The 23,924-nt window shown below is 45.8% G+C and overlaps 1 protein-coding gene across 2 annotated transcripts in view; it reads right to left on the reverse strand.

Moving 5' to 3' along the window:
• The window catches only part of LOC143981447 (uncharacterized), a 57,993-nt gene that overhangs the window by 9,439 nt on the left and 24,630 nt on the right, over window positions 1-23,924 (reverse strand). For both annotated transcript variants that reach the window (XM_077479293.1, XM_077479292.1), the window contains 2 exons: window positions 15,941-16,108; window positions 7,835-7,996 (listed from right to left, as the gene is read on the reverse strand). In XM_077479293.1, the coding sequence (XP_077335419.1) occupies window positions 7,835-7,996; window positions 15,941-16,108 (330 nt within the window). The remainder of the gene's footprint in view (window positions 1-7,834; window positions 7,997-15,940; window positions 16,109-23,924) is intronic.

The following is a 23,924-nucleotide window of genomic DNA, read 5'->3' on the forward strand; positions in this document are numbered from 1 at the left end:
TTGCACAATGTGCTGTACCACATGGCAGGTTCCTAGTTGCTACTAATTTTCACGTGAGGCCATTCCATCTCTCTACCATCACGTGGAAGGGAATATTCTGGCATTATTGGGCAAGGCAGTCAGCTGTAAAATTCACCTTACTGCTGGCACGTGGTCCAACAAGCATGGACAGGGACATATATATCACATTCACAGCACACTGGGTAGCGCTGCTTGCAACTCAAAAGGATGCAGGACAGGGCTTGGTGCTGCAGCTTGTTGTGCCCCCACATCTCCATTCAGCTGGTGGTGATGATACCAGACCTGTGAGCTCTACCCCCTCCTCCTCTGCCACTTCCATTCCCTCCTCTGCAGAACTGTCCTATGAACATCAGGTACCCCCTAAGGCCTCATATACACTGCTGCTGGTAAACAGACGTTTCAGAGGCAGTTGGATGCCTCTTTCAACTGCCCCTGAACTCATCCAATGTTATATTATGTGTACATGTACAGAGGTTCCTTTAATGTCGTTTTTAGGCAGTTGCGTTTATAGGCTTTTCTTTGAAGGCAAAAAAATGAGTTCCGAGGCCTGGCACATGTTCTCAATTTGGTGGCGCAGTGTTTTCGAAATATATACCATGGGTTGCAAGATGTGCTAAAGCTGGCCAGAAGAGTCTGTAGCCGTTTCAGGCGGTCATACACAGCCAGTGCTGGCTGAAATTCAGCGGGAATTCCACTTGCCCACAAACCGGCTAATTTGTGACATGCCCACCAGGTGGAACTTGACTTTGGCAATGCTGCAGAGGTTATACATGCAGCAGAGGGCTGTCGAGGAGTACCTGTGACAGTATGGCATGACGACAGGCTCAGGACGCCTCTGATTTTTTAGCCCATGCCAATGGCTGATCATTTAGGATGCATGCACTGTATTGTCACAATTTTAGGAGGCCACAAAGATAGTGAACTGTGACAGTGCATGCATTAGTGACACAATCCCTGTTGTGTTCCTGCTAGGGAGGACTCTGTGTGGCATTATGGACAGGGCACTGGAGGCAGAGCAGCAGGAGGAAGAGTCCCATTTCATCCAGACACCATCATTCCTATGTCACAGAACAGACAGGAGGAGAGAAGGGGAGGAAGATGAGGAGGTGGATTGTGGCACTTTCATAGGCTACGAAGAAGAGGAAGACATGCATCAATCTGTAAGCTATAGCTTTCCAACCCCAGGATTCTTGGGAGTAGTATGTGGCTGGGAGGAGGAAGTTCCAGATGCAGTCATACTGAGTGACCCAGAGGAGTCTGCTTCTCAAGCCTCTGCAAATTTGAGGCAGCCTCTTGCTTCAAAGCCTGCGAAAGGACCCAAGAATATGTAGCTTAAAGGAGAAGGATGATTACTGGTTGGCAACCTTCCTTGACCACTTTTATAAGGGGAAGGTCTCAGAACTCATCCCATCCCCACAGGGAGTTCAGAAGATGGAATCTCTTGAGGACACGTTAAAGACGATTTTATTGAACGCTTTTCCTGACTCCAGTAGGTTACAGTGTCATGGAAAACGTTGTTTTGAGTCTTCTGTTGGTCAAGAGAAGAGTGTTGGAGAAGGCGTCTGCCTAAGTGAGGCATTTCGGAATTTTAGTCCTCGCTGCCCAGGGCTGTAAGCTTCCACATCCCATCGGCAGCATCTGCATCACATGGTGGACGAGTACCTCAGTGCCAAAACAGAGATGGAGAGCTTTCCAGCTGACGATCAACTGACTTACTGGGTCATGAGAATAGACCACTGGCCAGAACTTGCCCAGTATGCTATTGAGTTGTTGGGCTGCCCTGCATTCAGTGCTGCAGGAGGTTTCATTACTGAAAGAACGCGTCTGTCCACAGACTCCGTGGACCGTTTGACTTTTATAAAAACGAATCAGTCCTGGATTATCAGCTATGAAACACCTGATGCCGATGTCACTGATTCAATTTTTTGGGATGTGGAATCTCTGCAGGATTTCGAGGCTGCCTAGCTTTGAGGGTGTTCAATCATTTCATCTGGAAGAATGTTTTTAGTATAGGTTTCATGGGCACAATTAACACCCAAAGACCAATTTTTCAGCACCTGTTTGACAGGTGCATATCATTGCAATTTTTTTTTCCTTCATCAAGAGCACCTCTATAGGGTTACGGTGGGAAGGCGCCACTGACACCCAAAGACCGATTATTCTGCATCTGTTTTGACAGGTGCATATCATTTCAGTTTTTTTTCCAGCAAGGCCAATTCTTGCATTCATTAAGAGTACCTCTATAGGGTTATGGTGGGAAGGCACCACCGACACCCAAAGATTAATTTTTACACACCTGTTACTTCTATCCAAAGTCAAAGTGACACCACACTAATCTTGTTGCCAGTGCACTATATAGTGGCCTCATCATACACACTGGCTCCCCAGCTATTGCTGAGCAAAATAAAGACAGCTTGCAGGGAAAATTGTCTTTTAGTTTTATATTTAATTATTGCTGCAGCAGATTCTAAATATGATACAGATCTACCACTTTACAGGTAGACTAAGGGGACCCCCCAGGCACTATATTGGAAGGATTTTTTTATTTTTATTCTTTCAAAATCATAAAAAATCACTGCTCACAATTTTTTTTAAATTCATACATGTCCCCCAGGGCAGGACCCACACCCCTATAACCATTGTATGCCCAATTACTTGCATATAAGCCTTCAAAATGGGCACATTTGATTTTTGACATTCGGGTCCCATTGACTTTAATGGGGTTTGTTATTCGGGCCCGAACTTTTGCGGTGTTGTTCATTTGTCCCATCCCTAGTCTTGAGTAGGGATGGGCTTTATGTTCGAGTTGAACATGAGTTGGACTCGAACATTGGTTGTTTGCCAATTCGCCGAACAGCAAACAATTTTGGGTGTTCGTGGCAAATTCGAAAGCCGCGGAACACCCTTTAGAAGTCTATGGGAGAAATCAAAAGTGCTAATTTTAAAGGCTTATATGCAAGTTATTGTCATAAAAAGTGTTTGGGGACCCGGGTCCTGCCCCAGGGGACATGTATCAATGCAAAAAAAAGTTTTAAAAACGGAAGTTTTTTCGGGAGCAGTGATTTTAATAATACTTAAAGTGAAACAATAAAAGTGTAATATTCCTTTAAATTTTGTACCTGGGAGTGTCTATAGTATGCCTGTGAAGTCGCGCATGTTTCCCTTGTTTAGAACAGTCTGACAGCAAAATGAAATTTCTAAAGGAAAAAAAGTAATTTAAAACTACTCGCGGCTACAATGAATTGTCTGACAATACACATAACAGTTCATATATAAAAACGGCTTGGGATTTCCCCACGAACCAAAAATTAATTAAAAAAATGTGTGGGGGTCCCCCTAAATTCCATACCAGGCCCTTCAGGTCTTGTATGGATTTTAAGGGGAACACCGTGACAAAATGTAAAAAAAATGGTCTGGGGTCCCCCAAAAAATCCATATAGACCCTTATCTGAGTAAGCAACCTGGCAGGCCGCAGAAAAAGAGGGGGGTGACAGAGCGCCCCCCCCTCCTGTACCGTACGAGGCCACATGCTGGGATCTCCAACGGCATTAGACCTTCAATCCTCTCTGAAACCTGCACTGAGAGGAATGAAGGTGTAGAATTAGGTGTGTCACAGCCAAGTGCTTGTGGGCACTCTGCTAGCAGTACACTCACGTACGATTGTACCAGGCAAATTTCCCTGCCCTAGCTGCTGGACCGTTGAAAGAAGTTCACTCCCAGCCATCCACATGCCCAGCGGTTGAATGCTAGCTTGGCTAAATTGCTAGCACTTCAACTGCTGCCTTTTCAGTTGGTAGACTCGGCCCCTTCCGTGAGTTTGTGCAATGTGCGGTTCCTCACGGAAGGCAATTCTGGCTCTCTACCAGCATGTGGAAGACAATGTCCTTGCCTCGCTGGACAAGGTGGTCAGCGGTAAGGTGAGTATTACCGCTGACTCATGGTCCAGCAGGCATGGACAGGGACGTTACCTATCTTTCACGGCCCATTGGGTCACTCTTCTGGCAGCTGGGAAGGATGCAGGACAAGGTGCAATAGTGTTGGAGGTTGTTCCGCCACCGCGCCTCCAAAATGCTACTACTGGTTGAGACACACCTCTCTCCTCCACCCCCTCCTCTTCTTCTTCCTCCATGGCCTCTTCCAGTGCTCTGTCCTCGGAACCAGTGGTGCTCCGTAGGCATTCAAGGAGCTACGCAAGCTGATGGTGTTGATGGGGAGAAGGGCCACATCCCCATAACTCTTGCCCGGTGGTTGTGGGGGTCTGCGGGTTGGGGATATTCTCGGAATCTGCAAGCCCCCTTTAACAACCCCACCTCAGTGGGAGTCTTCTGCCGTGTGATGCTTCGATTCTTCTGACACTTCTTAAATAACGGATGGCGGGGCCACCCTGTGACCCTCCTCTGATGCACAGGGACTTCCCTATGGCTTTCCCCGTGTTGTCAGCGGGAGGCGGGGTCACCCGTTTACGTAAACGGGGCGACCCTGTCCCCCTCTGACATCACAGGGAAAGCCATAGGGAAGTCCCCGTGTGTCACAGGGTGGCCCCGCCCTCCATTATTTAAGAAGCGTCAGGAGAATCGAAGCTTCACGCGGCGGAAGACTCCTACTGAGGCGGATCGTGCGGACGGAGCGGAGAAGAAGCCGGAGCAAGATGCGGGACGAGAAGAGTGGAGGAAGAAGAAGATGCAGAAGAAGATGGAGAAGAAAAAGTTGGAGGAACAAGAAGAACACCGAAAGAAGACCAGAAGAAAGAAGATGGAAGAAGGAGCAGAAAGAAGAAGAAATTAATAAAGGACTAAAACTGTCTCTTGTGTTTTTTAACCTTTTTGACACTTTTTTTGTGAAATGGTAGGGGTACATTTATAACATTACCAATTCACGCGGGGGGGGGGGGGGATCTGGGGTTCCCCCTTAATATCCATACCAGACCTGAAGGGCCTGGTATGGAATTTAGGGGGACCCCATGCCATTTTTATCAATGAACTTTTATCTATATTGCCTGGATCGACAATTCATTGTAGCCACGAGTAGTTTTAAATGACTTTTTTTTCCTTTAGAAATTTCATTTTGCTCTTAGACTGTTCTAAGCACGGGAAACATGCGCCCCTTTACAGGCATACTATAGACACCCCCTAGGTACAAAATTTAAAGGAATATTACATTTTTATTGTTTCACTTTAATCATTATTAAAATCACTGCTCCCGAAAAAAGGCAGTTTTTAAAACTTTTGCATTGATACATGTCCCCTGGGGCAGGACCCGGGTCCCCAAACACTACCATGCATATAAGCCTTTAAAATGAGCACTTTTGATTATTCATGTTTGTGTCCCATAGACTTTAATGGTGTTCGCGTGTTCAAACAAATTTTTTGCCTGTTCGCATGTTCTGGTTTGAACCTAACAGGGGGGTGTTCGGCCCATCCCTAGTCTTGAGGTATAGCAGGGACAGAATGAGGTGAGTAAGGAGGAGGAGGGACAGATGTGTGCCCCTTTTGTGTGGCTTTCAGGTGCTCTTGCCAATGGGCTGAGTGGTGGGAGGTTAAATGTCTTGTCAAGCATGTGGTAACGAAATGGTTGGTGTTTTTGCCACGCTCGATGTGCTTGCAACAGTGCAATCTGCTGCACATCTACAAAAAAAGGTCCAGACATCTGAGCTGTGTTAAGTGGGCCGGGAGATAACAGCTCCACAATGTGATGGAATAGGGTGGCTGCTCTCTACTCTTCCATGATGGCTGCCTTGTTGGGGTTGTGCCTCACCCTCACTTTCCTCCTTTGCTCTATCCGGCACCCAAGTCACGTCAGTGACCTCATCATCATCATCTCCTCCATCCTCATTACCACTGGAGACAATACGCTGTGGCTGGGGGAACATGACTGCCAATTTGTGTGACAATGTTCCTCCCTCTCTGTAGGCTCATGTTCCTGCCTTCCTCAACCTCAGAACCAACATCTGAATCCAGTAATGGCTGTGCATCGTCAAGGAGCAAGTGGCTGATGTTGTGTTCAAATAACTCAGCTGACTCCTCTATGGCTGATGCTGGGGCTAGGGCAGGAATAGATGTGGACAAGGAGGCAGGATAAGCTGCTCTGGCAGCTGCAGGGGACTGCGCACTAGTCTCTGCTTGGGTGACAGAGGATGAGGAGGGTTTAGTAAGCCAGTCCATCACCTCCTCTGCATGCTGTGGCAGGATAGCACGGGCACCATCACAAAACAGAGGAAATGATGTCCTGCCTGAGGACTGACCACCACGTCCACCTTTGCATGTGGACACATGCGCTGCTGGCCCCCTCACAGTGTCATGGGAATGTCTGTCTCTCCTTGTTGTCCTCCCAGACATTAACAAAATGTAATAGAGATGGGGAAATGTGTACGTAGATGCACTTTAATCAATGGAATGTGGTGTTTGGTGCACTTTAACTTGAGTACTAAATACACAGACACACTCCACTAATACACTATAATATACTGCAGTAAAACTGAACTATAGCACTGAAATATACGGCGTTAAACTTGCAGTAATGCACTGAAATATATGGCATTAAACGGCGCATAATGCACTGAAATATATACGGCATCAAACCTACATCAATACACAGAAATATACTGTGTTAAGCGTACACTAACACACTGCAATATACTGTGGTAAATGTGCAGTAATGCACTGAAATATACTGCAGTAAACCTGCTCTCAGAAAATAAACTGACACTAATGTAAAGATGAATGGTCACACTACACTCACACTGCACTATCCCTAAATGCACACTAAACTGATATTCTACACTTACAATAGAATCAGAATATCACACCATCTCTCTAGTAGCAATGAACAGAGTCCTGTTCTATCTCTCTCCAATATCATATTAGAAATGGCCTTTATGGAGAGAATACTGTTATAGTGTGGGGCGGGACAGTGGTGTAGTGGTTAGCACTTTCACCTAGCAGCAATAGGGTCATTGGTTCAAATCCTGACCATGACACCATCTGCCTAGAGTTTGCATGTTCTCCCTGTGCCTGCATGGGTTTCCTCCGGGTACTCTGGTTTCCTCCCACACTCCAAAGACATGCTGGTAGGTTAATTAGACCTTGTCTAAAAAAATTGGCCTTAATATGTGTATGTCAATGTTGTATGTGTTTGTAAGTGTGTCAGGACCTTACAGGGTAAAGGCCCACACAAAGCTGCAGATGGATTCTGGTGGCAAGAAAGCGCCCTGAGGCAATTCAGTTCGCATAAGAAGCACTATACAAGTCACTTACTAAGAGTGATGAGCCATGATTGGATAGAGTCATCATGACAGTGTTCAATCATGGCTCTGACAGTGCTATGTGCCTTGATTGGGCAAAGTTTTCATTGCTTCAGTTAAATCAGGGCTTCCAATGCACTGGGCTGAACAAGCAGTCAAATGCTCAGATGTTCACCCAACACTAACAGAGGAAACAGGATAGATAACACAGGAAGTGTACAGAGGACAGGGACAGATAAAACACAGGAAGTGTACAGAGGACACGGGAAAAATAACACAGGAAGTGTGCAGAGGACATGGGACAGATAACACAGGTAGTATAAAGAGGACATGGGACAGATAACACAGGAAGTGTACAGAGGACATGGGACAGATGACACAGGAAGTATACAGATGATGGGGACAGATAAAACAAAGGACATATACAGAGGACATGGGATAATTAACATAGGAAGTGTATGAAGGACACAGGACAGATACCACAGGAAGTGTATAGAGGATACAGGACAAATAACAGAACAGATGTGTACTCTCCATCCTCACACATTGCAGTGTTTTGAGGCCTAGACTCACAATGAGCAAGGTACAGGCCATCAGCATGGCTTTCATGGAGACATGAAGGTCCATTGGGAAATTGATAATATAGTTCTCTTTAGAGCTGACCATCTCCTTCCATAACCCCCGCCACACACGTGTGATGACCCCGATTTGTGTTGTTCTGTCAGCAGATAGAACCTGGAGGGAGAAGAGAGAGAATCATAATGACCACTGCAGTGTCTACAAGGAGAGCAGCAATTATAAGAGGAGAGGACATTACACTTTTCCAACTTTAGGCTTGGTTCAAACCTATGCGTTTGGTTGCAGGTGCGGCATTCGCTGCATGAAAACGCTTGGGTGCATGCACCTTTTTCTGCAGGAAACACAGGCACGACAGTCAATTAAAATTAATGGGCTGCTGTGCCCATGCAAGCACGGCCCCCATAATGCATAGATGTGAACCTAGGGTAAAGGTTGAAATATTACTATTATTCTCAGTAAACTCTCCAAATGTTTCTGTATCTGTGTATACTGGAACAAATGTGAAACTTCCCTTAAATGATTCCCATACCTTATAATTATTCCTGTAGCCAGGTCCCGGGTCCCCAGAGACCTAATGGTGACCTCCAGAGTTAGGGACAGCTGACATGCTTCTGTGTAGAGTGGGTTACAAGGCATGGTGGGTGCAATGCAAGTTGGATTGATGCCTTTCCCTGCATGGCTGACTTCTATAGGCAGACAGCCATGCAGGGAAAGGCATCCAGCAAGACACCACATCTGCATGAGTAGGACCGCTGTGTCCTATGGCAACAATCTTGTAACAGTTTCTAACAAAGATGCAATGAACTCCTTCACCTCTTCTACAATCTCCTATTGTAGAACTTTACTCACAACTCACAGTATTTCACTAGACTACCAGATCCACTCGCCACTGGATTTCCTGAGCTCTTCCAATCTTCTCACTCAGTACGTTCCTCAAGTGTCACCCCGCATCCCTGCTGGGTCCCTAGCTTGGCACTCACAGATACTCCTCAAGCGTCACCCTGCTGGCCTGCTTGGTCCCTGGCTTGGCACTTGCTGAAATTTTCCCAATTCTTCACCGTCCCTGGCTGAGGGGAATACTGCTCTGGTACTTGCTTCAGCTACTCACAGTGGTCCCCGGTAACAAAGTGGATGGTCCCTTAGTGGCGACAGCTTCCCCTCTACCTCTGACCACAGCTGGCAGAACCGTTACTTCTGGTTGGAGTTCAAACCCGCATTCCCAACCCTACGCTGCTCTCTTGCTTCTGGATAGGCCCTCAGCCTAGTAGCCAGCAGCCTAAGGTTTACGGACTAGTAGCCCAGGGCAATACAACACACATCCATTCAGACAGCCATCCAGTTGGCACAGAACACTGATCACCTGACTCCACCCAAATAAATAGGTTCTCCCAGCAGGCCAAGGGACCCAAGAAAATCCCTGCCCATTGGCTGAGACACCCCATTCATTCCTAGTCTGTCCTTGCAATGCCCTTGTCTTATCTAATGGCACCAGGTACCCAGCTACTTAGCGACAAAAGAGAGAAGTGCAACCATTCCAGAATTAGGGTGAAATCAATTGACCTCCTGACAACTGGCCAAGGCAACTATCATTTGGCAGATACATTTTATGGTAAACATCAGGGTGCTATATTCCAGTTGGGGAAAACATGTTCATTTTTATAATCTCCCTCCTCCAACTCTGCCTGCATTTCATTTTTGGAGATATGCGTTAATCTCTGTTTTCACATAGGAGTCTTCACGAGTCAGACTGCTTCCTCTTTCATAGAACACCATGCGTCCTTCTTCTTCCATTCACAGGCCACCAAAGGCATTGTAGGTTGAAGAAGAAGGTTCAAGATGACAAGTCTAAAGTCAAAACATTAAATTTTTGAAGATTTTCCCTCTATTCCCAAACAAACATTTTTGGATTTCCTAACATTTTCTTAACTTTGCAATTTACATGTATCCTGTGTAGAGGAATGTCTTCAGCGGTGGAGTTGACTCTGCAATTATTTACTGATTAGCGGCTTTGGACATCATTACAGAGGAGATCAAATGTTGGATTCCTGCAGACTCAGAGGTGACCAGAATGGTGAACCACACAGAGGACTCCAAAGTGCAGTGTGACAGTTCAAAAACGCTATACTATATGGTGAAATGTTTGTGGACCCCTGATCATCACACCTATATGCGCTTGTTGACATCCCATTCCAAAACAATGGACATTAATATAGAGTTGTCCCTCATTTTGGCTATACTGGCCTCCACTATTCTGGGATGACTTTCCACAAGATTTTGGAGGGTGTCTGTGAGAATTTGTGCCCATTTGTGAGGTCAGGTACTGATGTTGGATGATGTGTCTCACCATTGACATTCCAGTTCATCCCAAAGGTGTTCAGTAGGTTTGAGTTTTGAAGGACACTCAAGTTCCTCCACATCAAATTGGTCAAACCATGTCTATATGGAGATGTAGTATGAGAAAACCTGGCTTGTTCCAATTCATCCCAAAGGCATTCAGTAGGGTTGAGGTCAGGGCTCTGTGCAGGACACTCGAGTTCCTCCACACCAAACTGGTCAAACCATGTCTATATGGAGACATAGTATGAGAAAACCTGGCTTGTTCCAATTCATCCCACAGGCATTCAGTAGGGTTGAGGTCAGGGCTCTGTGCAGGACACTCGAGTTCCTCCACACCAAACTGGTCAAACCATGTCTATATGGAGACATAGTATGAGAAAACCTGGCTTGTTCCAATTCATCCCACAGGCATTCAGTAGGGTTGAGGTCAGGGCTCTGTGCAGGACACTCGAGCTCCTCCACACCAAACTGGTCAAACCATGTCTATATGGAGACGTAGTATGAGAAAACCTGGCTTGTTCCAATTCATCCCAAAGGCATTCAGTAGGGTTGAGGTCAGGGCTCTGTGCAGGACACTCGGGTTCCTCCACACCAACCTGGTCAAACCATGTCTATATGGAGACGTAGTATGAGAAAACCTGGCTTGTTCCAATTCATCCCAAAGGCATTCAGTAGGGTTGAGGTCAGGGCTCTGTGCAGGACAGTCTGGTTCCTCCACACCAAACTGGTCAAACCATGTCTATATGGAGACGCAGTATGAGAAAACCTGGCTTGTTCCAATTCATCCCAAAGGCATTCAGTAGGGTTGAGGTCAGGGCTCTGTGCAGGACACTCAAGTTCTTCCACACCAAACTGGTCAAACCATGTCTTTATGGAGCTGGCTTTGTACACGGGGGGGAGGGGGGGCACAATCATGCTGGAACAGAAAATGATCTTCCCCAAACTGTTACCATATGGTTGGTGGAAGAGCACAATAGTACAATATGCAGTCTACAATGTCTTTGTATGATGTAATAATTAGGGATGAGCCGATGTTCGAGTCGAACGTAAGTTTAACTCGAACGTCGGGTGTTCGCCTGTTTGTCGAACATGTGTTTGCGGCAAATTCAAAAGCCGCCGGAACACCGTTAAAGTCTATGGGATATTAACATGAAAAATCAAAAGTGCTAATTTTAAAGGCTTATATGCAAGTTATTGTCATAAAAAGTGTTTGGCATTTGGCAAGTGTATTGTCATTTAAAACTGATTGTGGCTGTAATGAATTGTCGGGTCTCGGCAATATAGATAACACTCATTGAAAAAAAGAGCATGGGTTCCCCCCCCCCCCCCCAGTCCGATCCAAAATTTAAAAACAAAATTGTGTGGAGGTCCCCCTAAAATCCATACCAGGCCCTTCAGGTCTGATATGGAAATTAAGGGGAACCCTGCCCCAAATAAAAAAAAAAAAGGCAAAGGGGTCCCCCCCAAAATCCATACCAGACTCTTCAGGTCTCTTCTATCACTCCGGCCAACGGACCGGGAAAAGAAAAAGATACCCCCCAGGCATGAAATTTAAAAGAATATTTCATTTATATTCTTTCACTTTAAGAATTAAAAAAATAACTGCTCCCGAAAAAACGTCAGTTTTTAAAAAATATTTAGCATTGTTTCCGGGGGCAGGACCCGGGTCCCCAAACACTTTTTAAGGCAATAACTTGCATATAAGCCTTTAAAATTAGCACTTTTGATTATTCATGTTCGTGTCCCATAGACTTTAACGGTGTTCGTGTGTTGTGCTGAATTTTTTGCCTGTTCGCATGTTCTGCTGCAAACCGAACCGGGGGGTGTTCGGCTTATCCCGAGTAATAATAATGCTCTGTACACACGATAGGATTTTCCGACAACAAAACCTGTGAATTTTTTTCCGACGGATTTTGGCTCAAACTTGTCTTGCATACACACGGTCACACAAATGTTGTCGGAAATTCCGAAGCGTCAACAACGCGGTGACGTACAACACGTACGACAACCTGAGAAAAATGAAGTTCAATAGCCAGTGTGGCTCTTCTGCTCGATTCCGAGCATGCTTGGACTTTTGTGCGTCGGACTTTTGTACACAAACACTCGGAATTTCCGACAACAGAACTTGTTGTCGGAAAATTTGAGAACCTGCTCTCAAACATTTGTTGGCGGAAATTCCGACAACAAATGTTCTATGGAGCATACACACGGTTGGAATTGCCGAAAACAACCTGACATCCAACATTTGTTGTCGGAAAATACTATTGTGTGTACAGGGCATAAAGGCCCATACACACGATCAGACTTTTTGACAACAAACATGCAAATTAGCTGTTTTGGAGCAACATCCGACCGTGTGTACGCTCCATCGGACAAACTTTTTTGGTTTTCATCTGACTTTTGTTGGCTGTGCGAACAGACAAACTTTCTGGCAACAAAAGTCAGATGGAGCAAAGTCTGATCGTGTGTACAGAAAACCATAGGAGTTTTGTACAAAGTGCAAACAGGCATGCTGAGAACCAATGCAAAAGATCAGACAACAATACAGAAGTTGACCAAAGGTGGCGGTAAAGAGCAGAAAAACCACGTGATTTGGTGAAAGTTGGCTGAAAAAGTCCTGCTGTGTGTATGCAATACAAGTTCTCGGCCGACGCCCTTTGTACAAAAATCCAAGGGAAAGTTTGTACAAAGTCCTATCGTGTGTATGAGGCTTTAGAGTGACATTTGTCCTCACCCCCTCCCCCTTTCTCTTCCACAACATTTTCGTCTCGCTTTCCGTCCTATCCATTGCTGGTTCATCAGGTAATGACTCCTCAGAGTTGGTGGATTAGGACGCAAATCTATTTTCTAATTTCTACGAAAATGGCTAAGCCCTTGTACACGCGGTCGGACATTCCGATGGACAATGTCCGATAGGACCGTGTTGTCGGATAATTCGACAGTGTGTGGGCTGCATCGGGCTGTTTCCGTTGGAGTATCCGACGGACCAAGTTTTCCAGCTGGGCTATAAAACTTGATCCGATTGGACTTTGTCCAATCATGTGTAGAGAATTCCGACTGGACAAAGTGCCACGCATGCTCAGATCAAATTCCTAGACCAAAGCTATTGGCTACTAGCCTGAACGTAGTCCCGTCCTAACGAAATAACGTCATCACGTTCTGTACAATCGGATTTTCTGACAACTTTGTCCGGCTGTATGTATGCAACCGTTTCGGACAAAATCCGTCGGAACCAAAATCAGACGGATTTGGTTGTCGGAATGTCCGACCGTGTGTACAAGGGCTAAGGCCAAGAAAAGTTGATGGTACAATGCGGAGTGCGGAGGTTTCCTACTCTCTGGAATTTCACTATGCCTCTAACTACTTAAGAAACTTTATATACAGTGTTATTATGATTGCATAGAGATATAGTGATGCGTAAATTGTACTGCCATCATATTTTTCTTTGATGAACTGTCCGTATTTCTGCATGCTGTACCCTGATAAATAAAGAATTTATAAAAAAAAAAAAAGGGACATTTGCCAGGAACAGCCAAACTCAACCAGAAGTAGAATCAAAGGAGGAACAGGGATGGACTGGGTTGGACTTGGACACAGAAGATGGGATAACAGGCAGCAAGTGCCCACAGTGGGTGGTGGGACAAGTCAGGAACTTGGATAAAATGTTAAGACACTGACAGCAAGGCTGGGTGGAGTTAAATACTTTCCCAGTACCCAGAACCAGCTGCTTAGAGACACCCACTAAAGGTTACAGGACTTAAGCCTCATACACATTACTAGTTTTTTTATTATAGCAATCTGCCCTACTGTGCTATTGTGTTCTGACAGGGGGACGGCCCTACCGCCAGAACATTGGCTGAGAGCCCTGATCCCGAGCTGGGCAGCAGACTTTTTTTGGTGAAAACGGCTGGACCGGATGCCATACACACGGGCCGAATGTCTTTATGGCTTCTTTGGCTTGACCAGGTTCTCCTTCTAGATTTTTTTTCTGAACTCCATTCATTTGTTTTGCTCTCCACTGGTTTTGGGCTCACAAAGCCAGTCATAATGCACCTTTGTTTAGCACTCCTCTCAGGGCCGTTTTTAATATTGATTGGACCCCGGGCAAAAAATTTTTTGGGGGCCCCCTCTCATGCAATTTCACTCTCCACCTGCTCTGAGACATACAATAAATAAATAACTTAAAATCAGTTTACTGTATCAGATCAGGCAGCAATTGCGATTGGTTGCCAGAGGTTACAGCATATCATTACTGCTTAATGACTGGTTGCTAGAGGTTACAGCACACATTACGGCTAACTGATTAGTTGCTAGAGGTTACAGCAAATGATTTCTGTTTGTTAATTAGTTGCTAGAGATTACTGTACCGTAATACTGCTCACTGATTGCTAGAGGTTACAGCACATCATCTTCTCACTGCAGGGGAGCATGATATACATATGAATGCCACCTTTATTTACATATCAATGCAGATGGCCACAGCTATTTGCTTAGTAATGCCGCTGCTATTTACATATGAATGGCAGTTATTTACATGTAAACACAGGGTCTGCAGGTAAGTCATCTGTACACAACAACAGGGCTAAAACTTCAAGGGACAAGGAAATTTAAACTGGGAAGTTGGCAAGTATGAGGCAGCTGCTTTGGGCCCCACAACAATGACAGGGCCCAGGGCAGCTGCCCCCTTTGCCCTGCCTTAAAGACGGCCCTGACTCCTCTGTACGCCACACTACAGCCATATCGCTGCTCTTTGATTGTTCCCCTTGCTCACAACCCCTGGAAACAATCTTCAAGTACCGCTGAAGCCCCATACACATTATCAGATTTTCTAATGATTTTTTTTTCCCTTCAGATTTACCAAAACCACATAATATGAGGTCAAACCTTAGGAGTTTCAATGTGTATGCGATCAGGCCGGCCCTTGCACTACATAGTTTTGGTAAATCTGAAGACAAAAATCAGCAGAAAAACCGATAGTGTGCATGGGGCTTTAGGCTCATTAGCTATTGCTGGTTGCCACATTTCAAAAACAATTGACTTGTTCTTGACTTCCCTCCTGGGTCTACACATGTTGCTCAAAATATAAGACTGCTAAAAAACCAAAAGGCATTAAAAATTCGTTTTTTTTTTTGCATTTTGATATCAGAGTAATGCCGCGTACACACGATCGGACTTTCTGGCGGACTTGGTCTGGCGGACAATCCGACGGACTTTGCAGCTGAGGTCCGCCGGACTTTCAAACGAACGGACTTGGCCACACACGATCACTTCAAAAGTCTGACGGATTCAAACGTGATGACGTAGAATAAGGAAGTTCATAGCCAGTAGCCAATAGCTGCCCTAGCGTTGGTTTTAGTCCATCGGACCAGCACACAGACGAACTGATTGTCCGCTAAAAGCTTAGTCCGGCTGGACAAATTTGAAGCCAGTCTTATTTCTAAGTCCGCCAGACTTTTGGGAAGAAAAAGTCAGCTGGAGCCCACACTCAATCGAATTGCCCAATGGACTCTGGTCCGCCGGACCAAGTTTGCCGTAAAGTCCGATCGTGTGTACGTGGCATTAGGGTATAAAATGGGTGGCCTGTGTGGAAAATCAATTATGAAGATGTTTCTCCTCCTATCCGTGGACATGCAACCAACAGAAGCCCACAGTGGACAGGAATCAGATGTTCACCTCAACCACATGGCAGAGGCAACCAGATGACATTTTCTACAAGTATTATTTCTAAAGAAAGACGTATTTCGCACTTTTTGATAGACTGACCTTATAATGGATGTCCCTGGTAGACATAAATCCTGTCCCCCATCCTGGATCTTTCACTTTAAGACAAACAAGTCCTGTTGGATCCAAGATGTCGAAGTTTAAGGTAAAACATGTCCGCTCTTTGTTAATGGAACCAAGGGGCTCCCCGGAGGAACTGGAGACCTGCAACTATAATAATACATCGTCACAAGAGGTTGTCTATTGAGCTTGGCTATTGAGCTTGGTCACCATAGCCAGAACTGTGCTTGCACTGTCCAGTAGGTTTATCTGGGTCTATTACTTCCTAAAGGAACAGGAACATATCTTATATCCAGAGGAGCAACTACTAGAACCTTCAGAGCCCCAGTGCAATAAACCATGAAACCCCCCCCTGACCTCTGGTCCCAGGTCCTTCCCTTCCAGCCTGGGGCCCTTTCCCACTGATCTCGGGAACCTTTATAAGTGGTCCTGCAGCTGGCCCCCTTCCTGCCATCTTGGGTAGGATTGCCACCTTTTCTTCTTCTAGCCAAACCCAAACACTTTAGGGGGGCACAGCATTTTATTTTTTTGTACTATATACCATTTGGTGTATTTTGCGATTAAACATTTATAATCATAAGAATTTAATCACAAGAGTCCCCCTTTACATCTGAACTTGCATAGTTCCCCCTTTACATCTGAACTTGCATAGTTCCCCCTTTACATCTGAATCCACAGAGTTCTCATTTACGTCAAAACTCACAGAGTTCCCTTACTCTTTAAGGGGGGGGGGGGGAGACTCTGCAGACTGATGTAAGAGAGAACACTGAGGACTCTGATTTATGGAGGAACACTGTGATCTCTGATGTAAGAAGGGGACTCTGATGTTAGGAGGGATGCTGTAGACTTTGGTGTAAAGGGTAACTCTGTTATAAGGGGGTCCATGGTAACTATAGTCCCCATATACATCATCGTTTCCAGCATTTCCCTTTAATCAGGGTTCCCAGAGTCCCCCTTACATCAAAGTCCGCAGAGCCTCCCTTACATCAGAGTCCACATAATTTCACTGTAAGGGGGAGCTTTGTGGATGTTGATATACGGAGAACTGGGATGTAAGGAGTGCTCTGGGAACCCTAATTTAAGGGGGCTGTGATGTAAGAGGGAATGATGTGGACTCTGATGTAAAGGGGAACTCTGATGTTAAGGGATCTCTGCTTACCAAAGCCCCACTATCAGAGTCCACAGAGCTCCCCTTACATCTGAGCCCCTCTTACATTTAGTGTACTCAGTGGTAGGAAAGAAAAGGGAGGGACGGGGGACACTTCAATCACCATACATGGTGAGTTCACTCATCCCAGGAAGGAAGGGGGCTCAGACAGTGTGCATATCCTCCACAATGTAGTTGCAGCTAGTGGGATTTCCCACCCTCTCATCCCCTTTCTGAGCACAGCCCTGCCAGGGATTGGGGTGTGGGCGGGGCTGCAGGCACACACAGGAGGAGAGGGGCGGGAGGAGGAGCAGATCCAGCTCTCTCTCTCCTCTCCTGTCCTTGCAAGGTGGTGAGGGGGGTGTCAGTGCTGGGTCTGGGCTGTGTAAGAGAGAGTGTAATAGACACTCCCTGCTTACAACTGCAGCTGGGGAGCCACAGTCCAGGCACTTGGGGGTCTCCCCTACAGTGGCAGAACGCCAGAACCCGGTCGCAAGTGCAACCTTTGCGATCCTGGTAGCTCCACCACTGCTTATATCTTTTTTTTACCTTCGAAGCTAGATTAGTGGTTGCGGGGCATTAGGGCATTGCGCTTTATAGTTTATTGCCGTCAATATATGTTTTAGCCATTTAACATCCCGAGCGGGTGTTCGTTTTAGCTATAAGGTAGAGTATGGGCAATTTTTCCCACAGGCAAGATGGTGCGATTTAGCCATTTCCTTGCATGTCAGAATGAGGTGTGGTATTATATTAAGTGCTGAGTCAGTGTATCGCCCTATCCCCATTGACAACGTCTGTGTATGACGAAACGCGCCTGGGAGGGGACGTGCAGTGACGTCACCGCGTCGTTTCCAAAGGAGGAAGGGCTCCTAGAATGCCGGCTGGTGTTTTTCTTTTAAATGTTTCTAATCCGTGGATGTTTGTAAGTACAAGTGGAGTAACCAATGTCCTCCATTTCCCTCCTGCAGCTGCTGAATGTTTGCGGGAGGGAGGGGAGGAGAAGAATTAATATCGGTTTCTCCTCCTCTCCTTCCCGCAGACATTCAGCGGTTGCATGAAGGGATCGGTTCCTCTACATGCCGCTGCTGTCCTACAATGGGCTATGGGGCTGGGTCGCAATGGCGACCCCTGCAACCCCTGTAGGTACGCCCCCTGCTGTATATACTGTGTGATAATTGCAACATAGACCTTTTATTGAACTCTGCTGAATGAACTCAGGCTGAACCCAATAAGGTGATACAACTCTAAGAATTGCTGAGAGTATAAAAAGGTTGTTTCATGATTTGATCATTTCTCTTATTTTGAGCTATGAAACCAGATTTCAAATAGACCCAAAATACAGTGTCATCGGAAAGTGTCACTAAACCCCCATCATAAAAACTACTCTCAATAAATGGTGTATTACATGCTGTTTATACTCACTCCTTTCCTGTATCCTGCAAAAAAAACAAACCTGGTTGATCTGCTGCTCTCTATCCCTTCTGTCAATGTCCCCAATTGATTTGGGTATTTTTCAGAGCGGTGGTGGCAGCTCTGCACATGCTCAGCTTCAAGTGAGTTTCTATGCTGAGCATTTCCTGCCTATCACATGTGAGCAGCCCATGTGACTATAGAGTCACACATGTGGGTGTATACACAGTGCTAAATGACAGGCCACTCCCTCCCTCCTCCTCCATGCCAACTAACCACCTAAACACAATGGAGGGTGGGACATTACATCTTGATTGATGGAGGCTTCACCTCTCTGTTATTCTAATACATGGGCATGAAGGGGCGTGACGCAGCCTTTGACTGGCAGAGATCCACCCAAACCTATTGTTATTGCCAAAAATGATAAAGATTTGATTTCAAATATTGCATATAATGTGTATGACAATTTAAAACAGTTTATTTTTTACTAATTATTTATTTTTACTCTGCATTCTAAAGGCTGTTTTTTTTTTGTTCGTTTTTTTGAACATGTGACCAGCAGCAGAGGACTAGAAACTTATGTTTCCCTGCAGACAGGCTGGGAGAGGTCATGTGAAAGCTGGATATCCATTAGAAAAAAAGATACTTAGATTTTTCTATTTAAATAATTACAGATCCATTATTCTCATACAGAAATAGAAGGGAGAATATAACATTACACAGTGTCCCCGTTGTACAACAGGCATGTATACAGAGCAATCAGTGACATAGCTACAGTCAACATTAGAACAATGGGCCATGTTGCTCGGTAAACGTCTTCTAAAACTGAAACTGTATATGGAAAATCCCCTCTCCATGAAGCCACTTTCTATGTGTGACACGCCTTGGAAACAGAAAACATAGAGCTTTAGAGCATTCTATCGATCCATCGCAACCTAACCGTGTCTTTTCAGCCGCTCGCCATTGTCTCAATGTAGGCAAGTTAAAACATGAAAGACACATAGCAGAGGAGAGCAAAAAAATCCCAAGAAATTCTTTATGTATGTAAACAGTAAAAAATGGAGGACAGCCCTTATAAAGAATGAGGAAGGACATCTGGTTACAAAGGATGGGGAGATGGCGAAGGTATTGAATTTATTCTTCTCCTCAGAGGGAATCAAGGGGCTTCAGTAACCAAAACTGCAGTGTTTATCCTCATGACACATCACAGGAAGCACCTCCATGGTTAACAGAGGACAGAATTAAAATTAGACTCGGGAAACTTAACATTAATTAATCACCGGGACCAAATGGCTTGCACCCAAGGGTACTTAGGGAACTCGGTCAAGTAAATGCCACACCATTGTTCCTAATTTTTACTGACAATCTACTGACTGGAATGGTACCAGCTGATTGAAGAGAAGCCAGTGTAGCACCAATATTTAAAAAGGGCCTAAAATACATCCCTGGGAATTACAGACCAGTTAACCTAACATCAATAGCATGTAAACTCTTGGAGGGGATGATAAGGGACTCTATACAAGATTTTAGTAATGACAACGGTATCGTTAGCAGTAATCAGCATGGATTCATGAAGAATCGTTCTTGCCAAACCAATCTACTAACCTTCTATGAGGAGGTGAGCTGCCATCTAGATAAAGGAAGGCCCATAGATGTGGTGTATCTAGATAAAGGAAGGCCAGTAGACGTGGTGTATCTAGATAAAGGAAGGCCCGTAGATGTGGTGTATCTAGATAAAGGAAGGCCCGTAGATGTGGTGTATCTAGATAAAGGAAGACCCGTAGACGTGGTGTATCTAGATAAAGGAGGGTCCATAGACGTGGTGTATCTAGATAAAGGAAGGCCCGTAGACGTGGTGTATCTAGATAAAGGAAGGCCCGTAGACGTGGTGTATCTAGATAAAGGAAGGCCCATAGACGTGGTGTATCTAGATAAAGGAAGACCCGTAGACGTGGTGTATCTGGATAAAGGAAGACCTGTAGACGTGGTGTATCTAGATAATGGAAGGCCCATAGACGTGGTGTATCTAGATAAAGGAAGGCCCATAGACGTGGTGTATCTAGATAAAGGAAGACCCGTAGACGTGGTGTATCTGGATAAAGGAAGACCCGTAGACGTGGTGTATCTAGATAAAGGAAGGCCCATAGACGTGGTGTATCTAGATAAAGGAAGGTCCGTAGATGTGGTGTATCTAGATAAAGGAAGGCCCGTAGACGTGGTGTATCTAGATAAAGGAAGGCCCGTAGACGTGGTGTATCTAGATAAAGGAGGGTCCGTAGACGTGGTGTATCTAGATAAAGGAAGGCCCATAGATGTGGTGTATCTAGATAAAGGAAGGCCCATAGACGTGGTGTATCTGGATTTTGCAAAAGCATTTGACACAGTTCCCCATAAACGTTTACTGTACAAGATAAGGACCGTTGGCATGGACCATAGGGTGAGTACATGGGTTGAAAACTGGCTACAAGGGCGAGTTGAGAGGGTGGTGACAAATGGGGAGTACTCGGAATGGTCAGGGGTGGGTAGTGGGGTCCCCCAGGGTTTTGTGCTGGGACCAACCCTGTTTAATTTGTTCATAAACTACCTGGAGGATGGGGATGGGGTAAACAGTAAAATCTCTGTATTTGCGGACAATGCTAAGCTAAGCAGGGCAATAATTTCTCCGAATGATGTGGAAACCTTGCAAGAAGATCAGAACAAATGAATGGGGGGAGGGGCAACTACATGGCAAATGAGGGTCAATGTAGAAAAATGTAAAATAACACATTTGGGTGGCAAAAATCTGAATGCAATCTATACACTGAGAACCTTTGGGGGGAATCTAGGATGGAGAAGGACCTGGGGGTCCTAGTAGATGATAGGCTCACCAATGGCATGCAATGCCAAGCTGCTGCTAACAAAGCAAACAGAATATTGGCATTAAAAAAGGGATCAACTCCAGAAATAAAATGATAATTCTCCCGCTCTACAAGACTCTGGTCCGGCCGCACCTGGAGTATACTGTCCAGTTCTGGGCACCGGTCCTCAGGAAGGATGTACTGGAAATGGGGCGACTACAAAGAAGGGCAACAAAGCTAATAAAGGGTCTGGAGGATATTAGTTATGAGGAAAGGTTGTGAGCTCTGAACTTATTCACTCTGGAGAAGAGACGCTTGAGAAGGGATATGATTTCAATATACAAATACCGTACTGGTGACCCCACAATAGGGATGAAACTTTTTCACAGAAGGGAGTTTAACAAGACTCGTGGCCGCTCATTAAAATGAGAAGAAAAGAGGTTTAGGGGGGGCAGCCTGGCACCGGAGGAAGATGGCAGCATAGTCACAGAGCTCCGCCACCCAGAGCTTCTAAAGTGCCTTTATTAGTGGGATAAACCTACCACACAACAGCGAGGATGACCGGGAGAAGCTTGTCAGCCACCCAGTCCCCGCAGGACTCCTCCACTCAGCTCAGTCCAAATATACCGGCGATGTTCCACACTCAACATGCGGATCCACAGGCCGCATCTCAAGCCTCGGACAGGAGTTTCTCCGCTGCCAACGCTGACACCCCTGGAGCCTCCGCAGCAGCAGGTACGCTTAGCTCACACTGAGCCTGGCAGACCTCCATTTAGTGGCCACAGACATTAAAAGCATGCTCTTTGCAGCAATATCTGACCTTAAAGCAGACATTAGAGCAGTGGCTTCTAGGCTGGAGCACGTGGAACCAGCGACTATGACTCACAAAGCAGCCATCCAGCAGGTACAACAGGTCACCAGTGTCCATGCCCAGCACCTGATGGAAATGCACAGACACATGGAGGACCTTGTAAACAGGGGCCGCAAGCGCAATTTACATGTAAGAGTCATACCAGAATCAGTGGAAGGGCCCCAGTTCCAAGCTACTATCTGGTCTATCTTCAATACTCTGCTGGGTAGGCCGCCAGATGCCCCAGTGGAGATGTAAAGGTGTCACAGGGCTCTCAGGCCGAAGGGTAGAGACACTGATCCCCCTAGAGATGCAGTGTGCTGCTTAGTGAAATTTACTTTGCGCGCAACCATGATCATCTGAAACATGAAGGGACACGTATTCAACTGTTTCAGGACTTGTCGGCCATTACCCTACAACACAGGAGAGATCTCCGTCATCTGCGGCAAGCCCTGCGTGACAGACGCATCCCCTACCGGTGGAAATTCCCCTTCTGCCTACAGGCCACAGCAGGTAATCGCACGGCACACCTGAGAACCCCTGCCGACTTACAGCCCTACTGAGATACTCTGGGAATCCCTGTAGTAGATGTCCCGGACTGGTACAGGGCGTTTATACAACTGGACCCCTGGATCCCCACACAACCTGACACCACACCAAGATCACAAAGACAATGACAGAGGAGACGCAGAATCTCAACCGCTTCACCATCGAGGATTCAGGGTGATATGGAAACAGACGAGATCCCACGAGTATCCCCATCATCCGTTCGACGCAGAACCAATTGCTAATTCCACTACGAACCGATGGGTGAGCGGATCTACACCACCCCCTTTGTTTACACCCTTAACTCTGAGACCTAACTTTTATTATCGGTGACCATGTTGGCACCATTGAGCTCCAACACATGAGTAACGTCCACTAAATAGAGACCAGTCCACCAACTTTGAGATGGCCAAAGCTAAATCATACACTTGATACCCAGGGAACATGTAAGTTGTATATGTTTTATATGTTACAAATATTGTATATTTCACAAAGTTCGGAAAAAATTTGAATATGTTAATAGAGATGTTTCAACCCCAACCTCTGAAGTCTATTATCCGGTCAAGGGCAGGTGGCAAGAGGGAAAGGGGGACCACCGATAGTATCAATAGTGGTTGAATGCGAAAAGGCTGTATCTGGTACTTTCAGATCCCTTTCCAGGAGGTATATCCCATATTGACTACACTCCAACTTGGAAGGCTCTGGGTGGCAATAGCATCTGGATCCACCTTGGTGTTAGGCTTCTTTCCCACCTCAAGGAGGAAGGTTCCCCCCTTGAACATACCCAGAATAGTCTATTCCTATATTCATATCCCTGTAGATCACTCACTAGGTGTTTAAGCAGGGCTATACCCACCTCTGGTAAACTAAACACTCTGCCCATATTAGGGGCTTTCACCAAATGTAAGTAGGGGTCTCCAGCTGATACTGGAGTCACCTACTGAGCAAACTTAAGCTTCCGATTCCCTCTTTCCCTCAGATCGTACTGATTTCTTTAACCTTTTAGGTCCTACCTCCCACCCCCCCTGTCTTTTTTTTTTTCTTCCTCCTCCTTGTTCCCCTCTCCTCCCTCTCTCTTTCTCTCCCTCTCTCTCCCTCCCATCTTCTCTCTTTCCTTCCCACTTCGCTCACTCGTCTTCCCCCCTCCCTTCCTGTGCAAGCCCTCTCCTTCTGCAA

This window comes from Lithobates pipiens, unplaced genomic scaffold (genome assembly GCF_037356315.1).
Source record: "Lithobates pipiens isolate NorthernLeopardFrog02 unplaced genomic scaffold, aLitPip1_a1.2 Scaffold_157, whole genome shotgun sequence".
NCBI classification, from domain to species: domain Eukaryota; kingdom Metazoa; phylum Chordata; class Amphibia; order Anura; family Ranidae; genus Lithobates; species Lithobates pipiens.